Source organism: Sturnus vulgaris, chromosome 14 (assembly GCF_052056855.1).
Source record: "Sturnus vulgaris isolate bStuVul1 chromosome 14, bStuVul1.hap1, whole genome shotgun sequence".
Taxonomy (NCBI): domain Eukaryota; kingdom Metazoa; phylum Chordata; class Aves; order Passeriformes; family Sturnidae; genus Sturnus; species Sturnus vulgaris.
In genome coordinates, this window is record NC_142256.1 from 11,658,138 (window position 1) to 11,674,359 (window position 16,222).

Consider the following 16,222-nt stretch of genomic DNA (forward strand, 5'->3'; position numbering starts at 1 on the left):
CCCTCTTATCCCATGGGGACTTTGCTCTTGTTCACTGTCACAAGAGCTTCTCCTAGGGCTGTCCATAGGAATCTTTCTGTCCTGGCTCTGGCTGTAAGGGGCTGTTGTAGCCTGCTGGCAAAGGGAAAAGATGTTGCCTCTGTGGTGAGTAGTGCTGCTGTGTCCTTTGGTACTTGTGCACTAATGAGCTCAGATTAATCATCTTTGCTGTCCAGCATGTCAGTAAAATTGATTAGTTGTATTAGATGTATAGAATTTCGTGTGTTTGTTGTGCTGGTCTGTACCACTCTGTGTATATTGATGTTTTCTGCTTACTGAGTTTCTATAGCAACAGGTACTTGCTTTTCCAAGGCTTTCACACTCTGGAGTAGTGTTCATCCTGAAAGTAGATGATTTGAAATTAAAAAGCAGGTATTTGTCTGCCTTGGAGTTCTGCCACTTAAGATGGGATTTTTGTGTGTGTATATGTGTGTGTATACACATACCAAAAAAAAAAATTTAATGCCTCTTGTGGCAGTTTTTTTCTGAAAAATTGCAGATTTGATAGGAAACATTAACTTAAGAGTAGCTTTTAGAGAAAAATTGGCAATTTCTGAAATACAGCAACCTTCATGAAGCAATCAGAAATAGGAATGCTTTCTTGCCTTTCCTTGGGACTTGGTTTTATTCTTCCAAAATAATTTGTTTTGTTTGGATTTATTAACTAGTGATTTAAAAACTGTTTTGACCATACCTATGTGGCAGGAATGAAGAAAGAAATTTTCCAGATTTTGTTGTCATTTTCTGTGTCTTGCCAGTCTGGTAACAAGAGGCAACCTCAGTAGCTTTTGTCTTTACCATGTTAGGGACAGGGGGTTTAAAAATCTCTTGTTTGCACACATATGCATAAATCCTGGCATGACTCCACTAAGCTCTACCTTTTCTGTGCCTGTCCCAACTGGTGCTAATGGTATCAAGCCTGTTGTAAGGAAAACAAAATCATTTGTGTTTGTCATCAAACAAAAGGAAGTCGCTTTCAGGATGTAATACTTGGAGAGTGAGCTCTCAGCAAGGTGTGAAAGGCTCAGTAGGAAGGCGAGTTCTAAAGTTCTCACTTCTCTCCACAGCCAGCAAACGCTCGCCCTCCACAGCCAGCCTGAGACAGGCAGAGGCTGCCGTGAGCAAAGGGCTGGCGTCCTCTGGAGCTCTTTCAAATGCCTCAGATCGAAGTAAGTGTGGGTGTGTGGCTGCTGGGAGCAGGGCACTGCTCAGCTGGGGCTGGGGAGGAGAAAGGAGGTGGAATGAAACTCCTTCCTCCTCCCCTGCTTTGTGACTCACTTCGTATTTTGATCTCAGATGCATTTCATGCAATTTGTTAATCCAGCTTGACTGCTCAGGGCTTTGACCCAGTTGATGTGATCTCTGTTAGAGGAGAAGAGCAATGGTAAAAACTGCTGGTTTTTTATTTTTTATTTCTGTAATTCTGTTACTGAAGTCAAATCTCAGTGAATGATTCACAGATAAATTCCCATCATCTCTGGATTTGCATGCCTTAATTCACACCCTAAAATTTCAGCAAAATAGAAATAGTTTGAAAATTAAGTTTGCCTTGTTCTGCTGGACAGCTTCAGTCATTTGATTGCCAATGGGAAGGAAAAAAATCAATTTTGACCAGAAATTGTCCTAATATACTTGTTAAGATAAATAAAAACTATTTGTAGGAGCGCATATTTTGGCTTGTTTTAGCATGACATTTTGTTATTTGGAATTTTCCTAGAGTTTCATGGGAACCTGCCTGTGTCAGAAAATTGGAGGTTTTTGCTTTTGTTTTTTCTTTGCCTAAAATGATGAATAAGCTAAAAGTTGTTTAATACAAAAGCAGATTCAGCTAGGTCTGTGCTGCAGTGTTCTGCCAGTCTGCAGCCTCTGATCAAGCAAACTGAGCTAAAAGAATCCCTGACACAGACACAGCTAAAGGTGATTTTGCTGGTTTGTGTTGGAAGGTGATGCAGCAGAAAAATTTGTGCTCATGCACTGTGTGCCTGATGGGGAAATCAGTGACTATATTTATACTGGCAGGGGCTCTGAGTCACTGAAGGCTGCTTGTGATTTTAAATTATATTTGTATATTATGTGTCTGCAGGGTTCAGCTCTGGATATGAGTCAGAAGCAGGGCTGTAAAGTACAAATTAAACCTCTTACAAAGGAAGTCACTAATTATCAACTAATTGGGATTGCTTTCAAACTTATTGTCATACCCTGAAATCCTTTGTGAATCCGTAGTCACTTCTGAGGAGGTATTCTCAGGTGACCTGAAACACAAGAAATTTGGTCAGGACTCCAAGTGATCTACATAGTCAGGATGTAGAGGTTGACTTAGAGTTATCCTGTGCTCTCAATCTGACACTCAGGGAGAACTGGTGGTTTGGTAAAATGATGGCTAAATTCACAGGACGTTAAATACAGTCACAGAATCAACCAGATTGCTTCTGTTCTGCATGTGTGCCTGGGAGGGTGAAGGAGCAGAATGTGGAAATGAGAAAATGAAGAAAATGATGCTTGTCCTGGATCAGTGGAGTATCTCCACTTAACCCTGTGTTCTGTGTTGATTCTAGGCTCATTCATACTCGTAGAGAATGTGAGCAATTGTCTCATAAAATTCTCATGTATTTTAAAAGGTGTATGAGAATGGCCTCAGTAGGTCAAACAAGAATCTATTCTGGCTGGCATCTGCTGCTGTGATCAGAAACATGCAGATATAAAAGAAACAATGCTTTATATAAAGCAGTTCTTCCCTGATCCAGTTTTTCTGCTTCTGAGAATTCAATATTATAAAGCAACTTAATCATTCCTCTCTCCCTCTCTTAGGGAAATGGGGCAGGTGTTGGAGGGGACCTCTGAGCTTTTCAGCATAATTAATCCATGCACTTTCACTTCCAGGTACCACAAAGAGAAGTGCCTCATTAAACAGACTGAATAACAAAGTCCCTCCACATTCCCAGCAGTCAGCACCCAAAGGTTCGCAGGTGGAACAGAAAGGTGCTAGAAACGAGTTTGTTTTGAGAATTGGGAGGCAGTAAATGGGATATTTGAAGATGACTTTAAACCATGTCCCAGTTCCATTATAAATGTTTTCACTCAGACATTCATGCAGTCTGTGCACTAAATGTCATTATGCACATTGCAGTGCCAAATGTTGGGTAGCTGTCTCTAAACCAGCCTTATTCCTCTGAAAAGTGGAAGGGTGGGGGGAAGGTAGACAAATGGTAGCCAGACCATTTCACTCATGAGAAAATAGTACTTCATAATGATACATGGATGGTTTTAGCTGATTAGTAAAAGCAAAGCATGGGATGGCAATTTAGAACATCATGTCTTGTTAAAAATAATTTTCCTTACGCTTGGTCTCTAGGAGGAACAGAAAAGAAGAGGAGCACATCTTTGAGTAGAATGAGTAGTAAACCCCAATCCTCTCCAGAGATAGAAAAAGTGAAAAAGGAAGAAAAACCAGGTGGTTGTTTCATAAAACTGAGTATTTTTTTAAAGGCTTTAAAGTTTGGATAGGCTTGATTTCACTACTTTCCTAGGTTCTTAAATTTCTAGGACTTTTTAATGGCTTGTTGGTTACCCAGTGTTAAAAATTAATTGGAAAAAAAAGAAATCCTTTAAGAAGGCCTTTGTTAAATGGCACTGCATGCAGATAGCAACATGTCTCTCTGCTTAAGAAAGCAATCTGTTTGAGAGCTGGTTGGTTTAAGAGTCAGAAATGGTAAAAATGTCACTGATCTGTTCACTTCTTAGTTAAATCTTACCTTTGCTTTTTTACGTTCCCTTTCATTATTCAGTTTAAAAGCAAGTTCTCTGTTCCTACTGCTGGTGTAAGCCATGTGCATGCAGAAGGAAGAAACCTGTTCTCACTTCAGTCTCTTTTGGTCTGTGTATTCCCCACTAGGTTACAAATAACCTCTTTCCTAGGAGCTCCTCCTAAACCTGAAGAATAGCACCTTGTCTAACACGGTTTTTCCCTCTTGAGTTAACAGTTCTGAAACTTTCCATTTCAGCAGCTGTTGCCAACAGTTGAAATTATTTCTGCTTCAGAATCTTTCCCGTATGAGAGAATGATGGGTGCTGTCCATGTGAATCTGTGTGTGCAGGCGATGCTTGACCATAACTGCTTGCTTTGACTTGCAAGTCTTCTGTTTATTATGTCAAAACAGCCTTTCCTGCAGTCTAGAGAATGTAGCTCTGAAGTGCTCAGTCAAAAACATCTCATGCTTTGACTGGATTCAGCATTCACCTCGGTTATACACGTGCCAGTCTCTGCACATTAAAATGACTTGTTCTAAGCAAGGCAAGAACAAGAAGTGCAACATAAGGGATTGCAGTGTTTAACCCTTCTGCGCTTATAGTTTGGAATTCCCCCTCCATGACTTCAACTATTGTTCTTCCAAAACCGTTATGATTTGCATCAATGCTCAGTCTTCCTTTGCTTTGTACTGCTTGTCTTTTCCATGATCTGATTTGATGTTGGATCCTTTTTTGGTTTGTCCCTGTCATCCAGCTCGTCGCTCCCAGCTCAGTCCCCTGGACAGTAGCGTAATCAGCCGCCTCCTGGCCCCCACACAGGCCTCCCTAGCTAGGAGTAAAAGTGCTGCTACCTTGTCGGCTGATGGACAGGACCCCTCAGGTAACAGGAGGGCAGAAAAGCCTCAAAGAATTACACAATTGCTCTAAAAGCAAGGACTTAGATGATAGCTTGCTAACTGTGCTGCACTTTGGTCTGAATCAGACAGTTAATACACGGTTGTGTGTAATATCACTTACCCAGTATTTTCTGTGGTCATTAATACCCAACTCATATGCTATGTTGCATGTTTACTTTACAAAACAGAATAATACTGGCTTTTAAACTCCAGTGCTGGTTTACTTGTTCTGCAGAGAACCAGATGCTGGTGTTCATTCTGGGGCTTTTGTGTGTGGTTTTTTAACTGATAGAAATCTGAATTTGTCAATCTGAGACATTCTGGTTAGTGCAGTACTAGGTAATGAAAGGAAAAAAAAAAACAAACAAACCTGTAATTTCAAAGTGCGAAAAACCTAAATTTCTTTACGGGAAGAAACTCTTGCAGGAACATGACAATGGGGTTACCTTAAGGTAAGTACAGGGAACCCTGAGCTGGCTTCATTCAGCTGATAGGAGAAGTCAAGGTGTCATACAAGAGAGAAACCCTGGCTGACTCAAGCATTTTTGTGTTGGTCCAGACTGACCTGGTATGTCCACACCAGGGCTCATTTTACTAGAGCAGGAATCTACATCATGGGCAAGCCCCCCTAGCTGCATCCCACATGTCCTGGAACTGTTACTGGTTAATTAATAATACCCCAGTAAATGCATCTCTGGAACCAGTCCTTTCTCTTCTTTTACCTTACAACTTGTGTTCCAAGTTTTGCTTATTTCTTCTTAAGTATGAAATCCCAGCTTTATTTTTTATCTTGCGCCATTTTACTTGGTCCTTGTCAGTAACAGTGAAATTTCCACACTGTTCGCCTTGTCTCATAATAAGTTTTTATATTTTGGTTTGTAGTCAATAGTCATATTTTTACATACCTGTGTATGTGCTGCTTTTATTTTACCATGAATACTTCTGTTCATGTCACGTGGGGAAATGCCTTCTTTTTCTGTTACTGTTAGCATGTGACACTCACTATTGCTGAATTAAAGATACATTTTTTAAAGTTTACTTAGAGGTACTTTTTTCATTTCTGTAGAAAAGTACCTGTGCTTTAACACAACCTGTGCACAAACAGAATGCAGGTCTCCTTGCACAAATGCTGCAAATACAAAAATAAAATGTATTTTCCATAAAGTTACAAAACTAAGTGCTGCATTTGTCACAATTTATTTGAATTATAGAAGAATCCAATATCTAGTTTGGAATATTTTTGCATTTATGTGTGCTTATCTATAAGTCTGTGATCATGTTAGTAAAAAAGTAATAAGATAACATTTCTTTCAAGATCTTACATGTGAAGAGATTGACACTTCAGATAGGAAAGGTATCATAGTTAAATGGTTTCCTCCTTGTTGAGTATAGAGGAAACAAGCTTAAAATCTGAAGCTGTCATGAAGAATTTGTCAGGAAAGATGCTAAGCCATTAACACTGAAGCATTTGTGATCAAATGCAACTTGACTAAACTTAAAGTAACGCTGGTGTACTGCAAATTTGGCCCATTTTTGGAAAAGCATTTTATTTTTATCTACTCCAGACTGCTGCTTTCAGAGTGTTTATTCTTGGTGCTGTTGCTTCCCAGGTACTAATTGTGTGGTGGTGTCTGTCCCTGCCCCGTTGTGCACTGCCTGCGGTGTTTCCCTGTATGGTTTCTAACACACACAATCTCTCTTTCTCTTTTTCTCCCTCTTCCTTCTCTCCTATTCTTATGCTGTGCACTTGGTTCTTGTTTTGTCTTGTCAAATTCCTAACTTTTATAGAATCTCACCTCTGTCCTCGTTCAGCTTCAGCCAGTTCCATCAGTTCCCCAGTCCCAGCTCCTAAAGTGCCGGTGCGCAGCCGTAGCATCGACAGGTTGAAGTCCTCTGTGTCTTCATCTGATGCAAGTTCACCTGATTCAACCCAGGTTTGTTGAAAACCCACAGGAATTAAGTTTCTGTTAATCTGGGGGGTTGGAACAGCTCAGGATGGGATCCTGTTTTACCTGTTTGCTGTTGCTTTCAGTAAGCATTAATGAAATGTACAACAGCATTTGCCTAAAAAATACAGAGTATTAAAATCAAATTGGAATTTTATGGTACTTGATCTCTCTTGTATCTAGAAGGCATATTGTTTGCTGCTTATGGTTCCCAAAGTTTAATTTATGTAACAATTAAACATAGACCAGGTCTGTGTTTTGGAACATTAAAGAAATTCAAAGTGTATCTTAATGAACACTTGCTTGTTTGTTGGAATAGCAGCTCCTCTGTCTGCAATGTATTTTAGAGAGTCATTAATTTGTTTTTGTGTATCTTCTAGAAATCAGAGACAGAAAAACCATCCCCAGGTTCTGGTCTGAGGCGTCCTCCCTCACCATCCATGTCTGCCCGTAGAAGATCCCCCTCTCCAGCTAATTTGGTGAAGCGTCCTCCGTCCCCTTCTGCAGTCAGGTACGTGCCCAGGTTAAACATCTGCACTCAGGTATATGTCCAGATTAAACATGCCCAGGTTAAACCCCTTCTGCACTCAGGTATGTGTAAACACCTTTTATTTTTATTCAAAATGAAAGCTTCTTCCTGTCTCAAGACAGATGAGCTGTTAGAGTATGGGTGACCTATGCTGTGCCTCGTTTGTACAGAAAAGACTTAATTTGGGGTCCAATTTCCCTTTCCCATAGTAGGGATGAAGCTTTTACTTCAATCTTTGCTGTGTGGACAAAACACACCCTAATTTTCTGTGCACTCTCTGCACTAAAACCAACAAAAGCCTGCAAGCTTTTGAACAAACGGATCCACGTGTATTATCATAGAAAGTTTCTTGGATTGGAATCATGAGGTTCATCCTAGGTGTGGAGTAAATGGAGATCTGGACTAGCAGTCCTGTTTTGATGTTAGCCCCCAAGTAGCAAGACTGGGTGCCCAGAGTGTCTTGGAATCGTGGTTTGAGGTTTTTTTTGGGGAAGGCACCAGTAATTTGTGGGTGGATTTATTTTTAAAAGTAAGGTATGGAATATAAACTAAATAAAAGAGACAAAGGTGTGTGGTTGAGGTTTTCATTGTTAGCTCTGGAAAATGTTCTTTATTTCAACAGACAGAAGACTCGCCCACCTTCACCTGGTGTGTCAAAACAAAGGCCACCATCTCCTACTCCAGTCTCTAAATCAGCACCCATCCAGCGTCCATCTCTCACACCAGGTGTTATAAACATTACCAAAAAGAAAACTGAAGCAGAGAGCAAACCAAAGGATAAGAGCACAGAAGGAATAGGACAAGAACAAGGTGCTTCCCCAGCCTTGGAGAGGGATGCAGGAGCAGCTAGCACAAAGACCAAAGAAGGTGGGTGTTTCTCAGTGTCTGACTCACTCCTGCTCGAGGCCTCTCCAGTGCCTGCTGGGACTGGGGAAACAACTGGCTTGTGAGGCAGAGCACTGGAGGGTGGGATGCTTTAAGGCAGAAGCTGTTCATTGCTGACTATATAATAATTTTACATGGTATGACTTCGGGATGTGAATTTTAATGCAGTAGTTCGTTTATTTGACTTGGAGATTTAAGTCAGGAGCTTTCAGTATTACTATTTGTACTGTAATTTTAAGAAAAGCAGAAATCCTCTTTGCCTTTTGGGCTTCAGCTGCTCTAGCTGAGGGATCTACGAGCTTAGGTTTATAAAGTCAGTAGTTAAACTACACAAAGGTCTTTCAGTTCAGTTGGTAGTTCTTAAAATGCTCCTGTAGAGACCTTCTTGGTGGACAAAGTCAGCTCCTGTTCATCACAGGCTGAGAGTTTTCACAGTGCTTGAAGTCTTGCCCTGGCCTAAGTTCCAGTGAATGTGTAATCATTGCTGCCTTGGGAAGAGTGATCAGTTCACAAGTCACACTGAGAAATTATCCTGGTAGATTAAGGAGAGCCATATACCAGATAAGCAATTAGTGTTCTAGTCCTCTTCATTGTGCCACGTGAGCCCAACCTCTGGCCCTCGCTGGGAAAAATGCCAGGTGCCATCTCCTGCAGAATCTGGGAGAGTCTTCTGATGAGGTCTGGCAGGCATGTCACTGTCCAGAAGGACTTGGGGGACCCTTGATGGGAAAAGGAGGGATCTTTAGAATGTAAGATAGAGCCAGTAGACTGAACTGGGGGTGAATCCCTCAGACACCAGGTAAGTGGGAACATGTGCTTGCTGCACGTGACTGCATGTGCAGTTCCTGTGTGCTTTTCTGGGCTGCTCCTGTTCCCTGCCGCTTCTGAGGCTCCTCCTGGTGCTTCTTCTGTCGGATGTGAAGAAGTGTCATTCAGCTGAAGAACTCGTGGTACAGCTCTCTGGGCATGTGTTCCTGTGGAAGGAAGCCTGGCTGGCAGAAGTGGATGTTTGTACGAAGTCGCACATCCGTCTTTGGTGTCACGTCCTTTGTCTTTGCAGTCAGAATGTCCATCCCTTGATGTGCTGCCATACTGTTGATAAATGTCTTGTGTGCCTCAGAGTATCATCACTTCTGATCAATGTCATCAGTTAGTTGAAGCCTCCATAACAATGTGTCCTAATCCTGTATCTTCCAGTTGTTCTGGAACAGGAACATCTGTCCTTGTTCCTTGGATGCCTGATCTGTCTCCTCTCTATACTGACTTCTGAAACTGTATTAACCCAGTTTATCTGTTTCCCTTTTAGTTTATTTCTAATCTCAAAAGAGTCGTGTTTATAGTGATTCCTACTGAGGCTGAGCGAAGCTCTTTTTCTTTGACACAGAACAGAACAGAAGGAAATAGTGGACATGTTCTTCAGAATAAGAGATTATTTAATTTCTCTCTTTGAATGTTTTGGTACACTGCAGTATTGCTATGTGAGGCAAAATCTTTTTTCTTAAGAAGTTGCTTTCAGTTTTCAAGGCAATTTTAATTTTTCACATCTGTGTCAGCAGTTCACCCCATGGGTTGATGCAGTTCCCTGTCCTAGACAGCTTCTGAAGTCAGAGCACACCAGTGAATGGCATGTGGCAAACCAGTCTCTAGATCTTGTAGTTTTAGCCTAAGTTCAGCTTTATGCACTTGTATCTTCATCCCATCTCTTCTTCAAACTGAACTTGTTTGCCTGTTGCTGACAGCAATCAAGTTTTTGTCTTGTTTTTTGTGTCTTCCTACTGCAATATACTGTTCTGCAGTAAAACACTTTTTATTTTTCAGTGACTGGAGCAGTTGTCATTTCTGGCAGCAGCCTCTCGCAGCTTCTCTGAGAATTAAAAGGCTTGTTCAACTTAAAGCATAAGAAGTGCTCCTTCATGAGCTCTCACCTTATGCATGATGATAGGTAATAAACTATCATGGAGCCTCACATTTTGTATCTGGGTATTGAAGGCTTTGAAATATGATTCCTAGATTAATTGTGAATTAATTGCTTACCTTGAAATCTGTTGGAATCTTCCCTCCATCCAGCTAGTCCTACATTTTGCGCATGTTCAGAGATTGTTTCTCTTGCCTCTTTCTCTCTTTCCCCTTCCCTTACAAAAAGATCCTTTGATAAAAAGACTGTTCTTACCAGTAATGACTAGGAGTGTAAGGAAAAGGAAACTGAGTGTAAAAGACTGTCAGAATTTTCTTAAGGTGTGTTAGCAATCGTGTTGGGAAGTCTCATGTCCTGCCCTATGGAAAAAGGCTGTACAGGGGTACATGGAGATGAAAACAGTATTGAAGTACCATATGGAAATAATCAATAAAACTGCAGAAGTGAAAATGCAGTGGGAAGATCCCCAACACTTTCTTCTTTTTTTATCCCCTGTTCTTTCCATATCTGCAGTGTTCTGAACTGTTGTGACTAATTTTCTCCTGTCAATACCACGTGCTGTATTTGAGCTGTCATTATCATGTTGTAACCCTAGGACTTAAGTCTAAAACCTGTAGGCTTCTTGCTGAGCATTAGCTTGTATTATTTAGGTTCAGTTTTGAGGAGGAGAAATAGGTTAAACCTGACACTAAATGTCAACCAGATTTGATACAGCTGGGAGAGATTGCAAACATGCAATAAAACATGGCCTCTGCTGTAAAAAGTGAGTAGTCTGAACAGAAAGTACACTCATATAGCAGAGGAAGAGAGACTTTGATTTCTTCATGGCTGTACACTGGCAGCAGTAAATGAAACCTAGTAAGTTACAGAATATAGGAAGAAAAGCATCTGCCTGTCTTGAATAGGCAGATCTGCTAGATGTTTTTATAAATGCAGAATGGTCTTTCTTGCTCAGAAGGAGGAGGACCCCTTTTGACAGAGTTCAAATTTGGAACAGTCATGGCTGATTTTTGTTAGTACCAACATGAATGCAACTTTTTCCCCCATCAGAAGCAATGTGTTGTCTGGGGAGGGGGTGTTTTCTCAGCTTTGGATAAATTAAAATGTTAGAACACTGTCTATGCCTGCATTACATCAGTGCTGAAATGCTTTTCCTAGGACTGCAAGAACATTTTTTTTATGCAAAAGACAGCCATGATTCAGCTGCTGGGAGTTTGCTATGTGTAATTATACCCTGCAGCTGCAGGTAGTGATTATGTGTCCATGGGGCCTCAGCAGCTTTTCAGGTATTAAAGTTCCTAATGATGACATTGTGTTTTGAATGATTTGTCTTCAGGTCAGAAGTACACGTGGTCAAACCCTGGTGTTATAGTTCATTAAAATTACCTTAACTTCAAGGCTTTATAGATGTTAAGCAAACATGTATGTGCTAGTTTGTGAAATGTTCAGGAGAAGGGCAACTCCTCACCAACATTGTGATGCTGCTGCTCTACTGACATCAAGAGCTAATTCTCTGAATATTCAGATGATGAGTTCTTAAATCACATTCAAACGGAAATATATCTAGGGATTGGGAATAACTGATAGAACAGAGTTCTTTCAATATATATATATTGAGAGCAGCTGGATGGCAAGATGTTCCTGATGTTAATTTGTAGTAGTGCCTCTGATGTTCAGACCCCAGAACACCAGGCAGGGCATGAAGAAACATAAACAGCAGGACCTGCAAAGATTTACTCGCCTGGTGGTTGAAGCTGTTTTGATCTCCATGTAAATTGGAAATTGATTTGTTGCTTATATATAGAAATATGGTATTACTGAAGTCATTAGTATGTGCCTTCAGGGCCAGATAAAATGATGATTATTTGCACTCCAACATACTCTATGAATATAAAGGCTTGAATGTTAATGTTATGAAACAAGAAAAATAAAACAATGATAATTTCTTCTTTAGAGTCCTGTATGCTCAGTTTTATTAGAAGGAAGTGAAAGGTATTTCCTAAAGCAATTTTTTTTCCAGTTTTCTTCTCGGTGTTCAAGCATTACAGAAATAAGAGTGTCTTGTCAGAGACATGTTTTTAAATGCTATGATAATTGGAGAGTATCTTTAAGTGTATCATCTGGAATATGGCTGGATCAGTGTTGAAATGAGCTGTTACTATTTCAGTGTCAGATATTGTGGCTCTGCATCTTCAGGGCTCCCCTTTGGCTCTTGCAGGCCTTTAGATAAGGGTGCAGTCACTGTGTGATGAGCATTGATTGAAAAGACAGTGAATCAGTTGGCCATAAGATCTCATCTCACAGAGATAACATCTTTCCTAATTTTAAGTTTTTGGAGCTTTCTAACAGCAGATTCTTTTAACCTTTGCAGAATCAGGTAGCAAAACAGTAGCAGGGACCACCACAGCTGAAGAAGCTGCTAAAATCTTGACCGAGAAGCGACGTCTGGCCCGGGAGCAAAGAGAACGTGAAGACCAAGAAAGAATTCAGAGACAAGAAGAAGAAAGGTAACAATTGAGGGGAAGGAAGGGATGCTTTCAGTGGTGGGGTGTGGTTGGAAGGGACACTCCAGGTGTATATGTTTTCTAAGTTTTAATTTAAGTTCCTGCAAATGTTAATACATGTCCTGAAGCTGAGAGGCACTGGCACCAACCTGGGACAGATTGCTGTGTGTAACATCAGTTTATATCTCAGTATATATGTAATGCACAGTCCCTATGAAATATCTGCTTATTTTTCCTTCCAGACACCAGTGGGGCTTTTGTTTCAAAACTAGAATGTGCTTTTTGCACCACTTGGGCTTGGTTTGTTTGTATTTGGTTTGAAAGAGTCGACCTCTCTGTATTAAACTTTGCTTTGATCAGCTTAGCCACTGATTTGATGGTACATTAAATCTCACTTTAGTGATATGAAATATGGATCAGGAATGTTGCAGGCAAGTAATTCAAAGTGTTAAATCAGTGTGCATTTGGTTCACTGCATAGAAGTTGTTAAAAATAAATGACTCTTTTAGTGCTGACTAACTTTATTCAGATCAGGAGTCACCTAGCTGCTTCTGTGAACACAGTGGAACATCAGATTTTTTCTGTTTCCCAGTTGTGGATATGAAGCTGTCAGAAACTTGCATATAATCTGCTCTAGGTATTTTATCAGAAATATGTCATCAGATCTGCTCTGTGTGTCTGCAAGAGCTGTCAATGTGTATTTCAATGTATTCTGAATTCAGTCTATAGAAGAAACAGTCTTTTAGGAAATCCCACTAAATTTACATTTGACATTGATTATAAGCTTCATTCATGTGATAGTTGCAAATGATTTTTACTAAATGGTCATTACTTAATCCAGTTCTCAATCAAACATTCCATTATTGTAACAATCTGCCTTGACTTAATCAGCAAAGAGCATTTTTTCACAGACAGTTTCTTCCAAGTTATTCTGATTTTTCCCTTTGACAAGTCTGGATGGTGGCATTTGTAAATCCACACCAGAAAATGTCTTTATGCAGTTATTTTTTGACTGGGCTGCCTAGAACTTTTTTGTTTCCTACTCTGTCTCTTGTGTATGCACACTTTTAAAGAAATAAATACCCAATAATCTGTACCTTGGAAACTGTAGAATAAGAGAAGAAGAAATGGCCAGGAGAGCAGCTGAGGAAAAAGCACGACGGGAGGAGGAGCTGCGGAAGCAGGAGGAGGAAAAGAGAGTGAGTTCCGAAGAGCAGCAAAGACAAGCTGAGGAGGAGAGGATCCGCCGGGAACAGGAAGAGCAGGAAAAACTGGCAGAGCTTCAGCAGCAGGTCTGTGGCTCCAGCTGTGTTCCTGCAGGAAGCTGCTGTTGTGGTTTCAAGAGGGTTGTCTTTGATTTTTCTTTCACGGAATGGTTTTGGCAAATCTCTGTCAGGCATGGTGTGAGGCTGAGTTCATCCTGTCTGAGATGGATTTGAGACTCTCTGTAGGTCCTTTCCTTGCCCTGGTCTCTGTGATTTATTTTTTGTTTCCTAGCATTTAATAACTTCAAGTATGGGCAGAAACAGCTATTTTGGAATATTATTTTTTTTTAGCCATCGGGGATGCTCTTTTGCAGATGTAAAATATTTGTACTGAGCCTACTTTACCAGCAGACTGCTATGAGTTACAAGGAGATGGTTTGTCTGGAAAGTAATCTGGTTTACTCTGATTCCTCTCTAAGAAAGATTGGTAGTGTTTCCAAGTCTGCTTTTCCTGTTGCTGAATAGTCTTCCACAGAAAGTGGCCATGGACCTTTACAAAGGCGTCCTTTGAACTGAAGGGAGCACTTCTGCAGAAAGCGGGTTTTCCTTAAATTAGGTTAATTCTGAAAACTAAAGCAGTTTCACATTGGAATATTTGTGTTCAAAGGGCTGTATCTTATGAATGGCTTTGCCATGTGTCTGGATATTTCTTTAAATGTTTGTTAACAGCAGTTGCTCAGAGTGTTAACTATGTTTCTGTCTTCTTTCCAGTTATACTGGAAAAGATTTTCCAGTCCAGTGTAGAAGGAATAGAAGATGCTCAGCATTAAGTGTCTTGGTAGCAATACCTGACTGCCAAAATTTTTAAGTTAACCTTGACACATTTAGAATTTAATTGCTGTCTTGTTACTTTATAGATTCTCCTTGTTAGCCAAATGTTCATCCCAAAGGATAGTTTGAACAACAACATTCAGTAGCTCAGCAACATTCAGAATATTTGCATTACCTCAATATAGTTGGTTTCACTTTCTGAATGTCGTAGTAATATATATTTCATGTCAGTAACTGGATAATTGACATTTAGTTGTAATGTGGGGTCATATTAAATAGTGATTGTCTGATGTTCCTGTCTGTGTTGAACCAGATTCTGTAACTGCTTTGCTTTTTACTGTTGGGAATGAGTTATGCATTGGTTGTTCTCTTCTTTTTGTTTTCAGAGAGAAGAAGCTGAAGCAAAAGCTCAAGAAGAGGCTGAAAGACAGCGACTGGAAAGAGAGAGGATTATGCAGCAAAATATGCAGGAAAGGCTTGAAAGAAAAAAGGTAGCCTGTTTTGAATTCTCAGCCTAAAATGAACAGGCAAATGGTCTAAGATGCAATTTAAATAGAAGTGTGTTTTTTTAAAGACTGCCAGCTCTGGTTTGGGAAATTTAAAAAGAGTGATGAAAATAGTACACTCATGAAATATGAAAATACATTGTGATTGATGAATTTTAACCAGAATGCTGAAATACAAAGCTCTGTATGTCATTGTAAATGTTCTCCATGTTTTAACAGAGAATTGAAGAAATAATGAAAAGAACACGAAAATCAGATCAAAATGAATCCAAGGTACTTTTTTATTTGGCTCTGTATAATGACAGAATAGGACTTTTTGCCTTGTATCCTGTCTTCTTCTTTTATCCTTACACAAAATGTCTTCCACAGGAAGTACAAAGTTCTTGTGCACCAGAGCAATTTCCAGTAGCTTGCCATTGCCGGCATTCTTCTGCTTTGCTTGCTCTGGGAAGTCTTTGTTACATTTATGTTCCAGGCCTATAGATACAATGTTATCTGGTGTTATCACTTCCAGTTTGATTTTCGAACCGCTATTTTAACCTAACACTGGTTAGTAATACATTTCTTTTAACTGTATGCATTCTGTCAGGACTGTTTTTTCACAGAAAACTTAGATTTCTGGCATCATCTGTTTGCTTAAAGTAAGTCTTGGATTCTCTTTAGATTACTATTGCTACAGTAAACTGGATGTATTTTTGTTGATGCAGTCAGCTAAGTTTTGTGAAAAATTGTGCACATTGAGGAATAGTTGTTCTTCTTTGAACATTCAGATATTCAAGTCTTCCAATAGCTGAAAAACAATAAAAATTTAGCACACACCTTGGAGAAATAAGGGGAAAAGGAACTCGGAAATAATAGGTAGGAGAGGGAAGTGGTCCCACAGACTCTGGCTCAGCACAGCACCCGTTGCTGGGTGACCTGGTTGTCTGTGAGCCTTTGAACTCGTGTGGCCTCACTTCTGGGCACAGAATGGTTTTGTGTGGGAGCTGTGACTGAATTTGTGAAGCTGGAGAGGACAGGCAGTTGTTCCAAGTAACACTGTGGCAATTCAGTTGCAGAATGAAGGCAAGTCTGCCTCGGAGGTGATGGAGGGAGAGGATATTGAAGAGGAGGAAGAGTTGGGTCTTGAGAAGACTGATCAGCCAGGTAAGGAAGCTGAATGAGTCAGGCCTGGGTGGCAGTGAGTCTCAATTTAAGCTCTGTTGAAAAGGTCAGTCCT

At 40.2% G+C, this 16,222-nt stretch overlaps 1 protein-coding gene across 2 annotated transcripts in view; it reads left to right on the forward strand.

Moving 5' to 3' along the window:
* The window catches only part of MAP7D3 (MAP7 domain containing 3), a 43,354-nt gene that overhangs the window by 22,518 nt on the left and 4,614 nt on the right, over window positions 1-16,222 (forward strand). For both annotated transcript variants that reach the window (XM_088173135.1, XM_014887540.2), the window contains exons 7-18: window positions 1,107-1,208; window positions 2,920-3,018; window positions 3,392-3,490; window positions 4,541-4,666; window positions 6,471-6,616; window positions 7,009-7,139; window positions 7,780-8,024; window positions 12,329-12,464; window positions 13,573-13,753; window positions 14,884-14,988; window positions 15,223-15,276; window positions 16,056-16,149. In XM_088173135.1, the coding sequence (XP_088029261.1) occupies window positions 1,107-1,208; window positions 2,920-3,018; window positions 3,392-3,490; window positions 4,541-4,666; window positions 6,471-6,616; window positions 7,009-7,139; window positions 7,780-8,024; window positions 12,329-12,464; window positions 13,573-13,753; window positions 14,884-14,988; window positions 15,223-15,276; window positions 16,056-16,149 (1,518 nt within the window). The remainder of the gene's footprint in view (window positions 1-1,106; window positions 1,209-2,919; window positions 3,019-3,391; window positions 3,491-4,540; window positions 4,667-6,470; window positions 6,617-7,008; window positions 7,140-7,779; window positions 8,025-12,328; window positions 12,465-13,572; window positions 13,754-14,883; window positions 14,989-15,222; window positions 15,277-16,055; window positions 16,150-16,222) is intronic.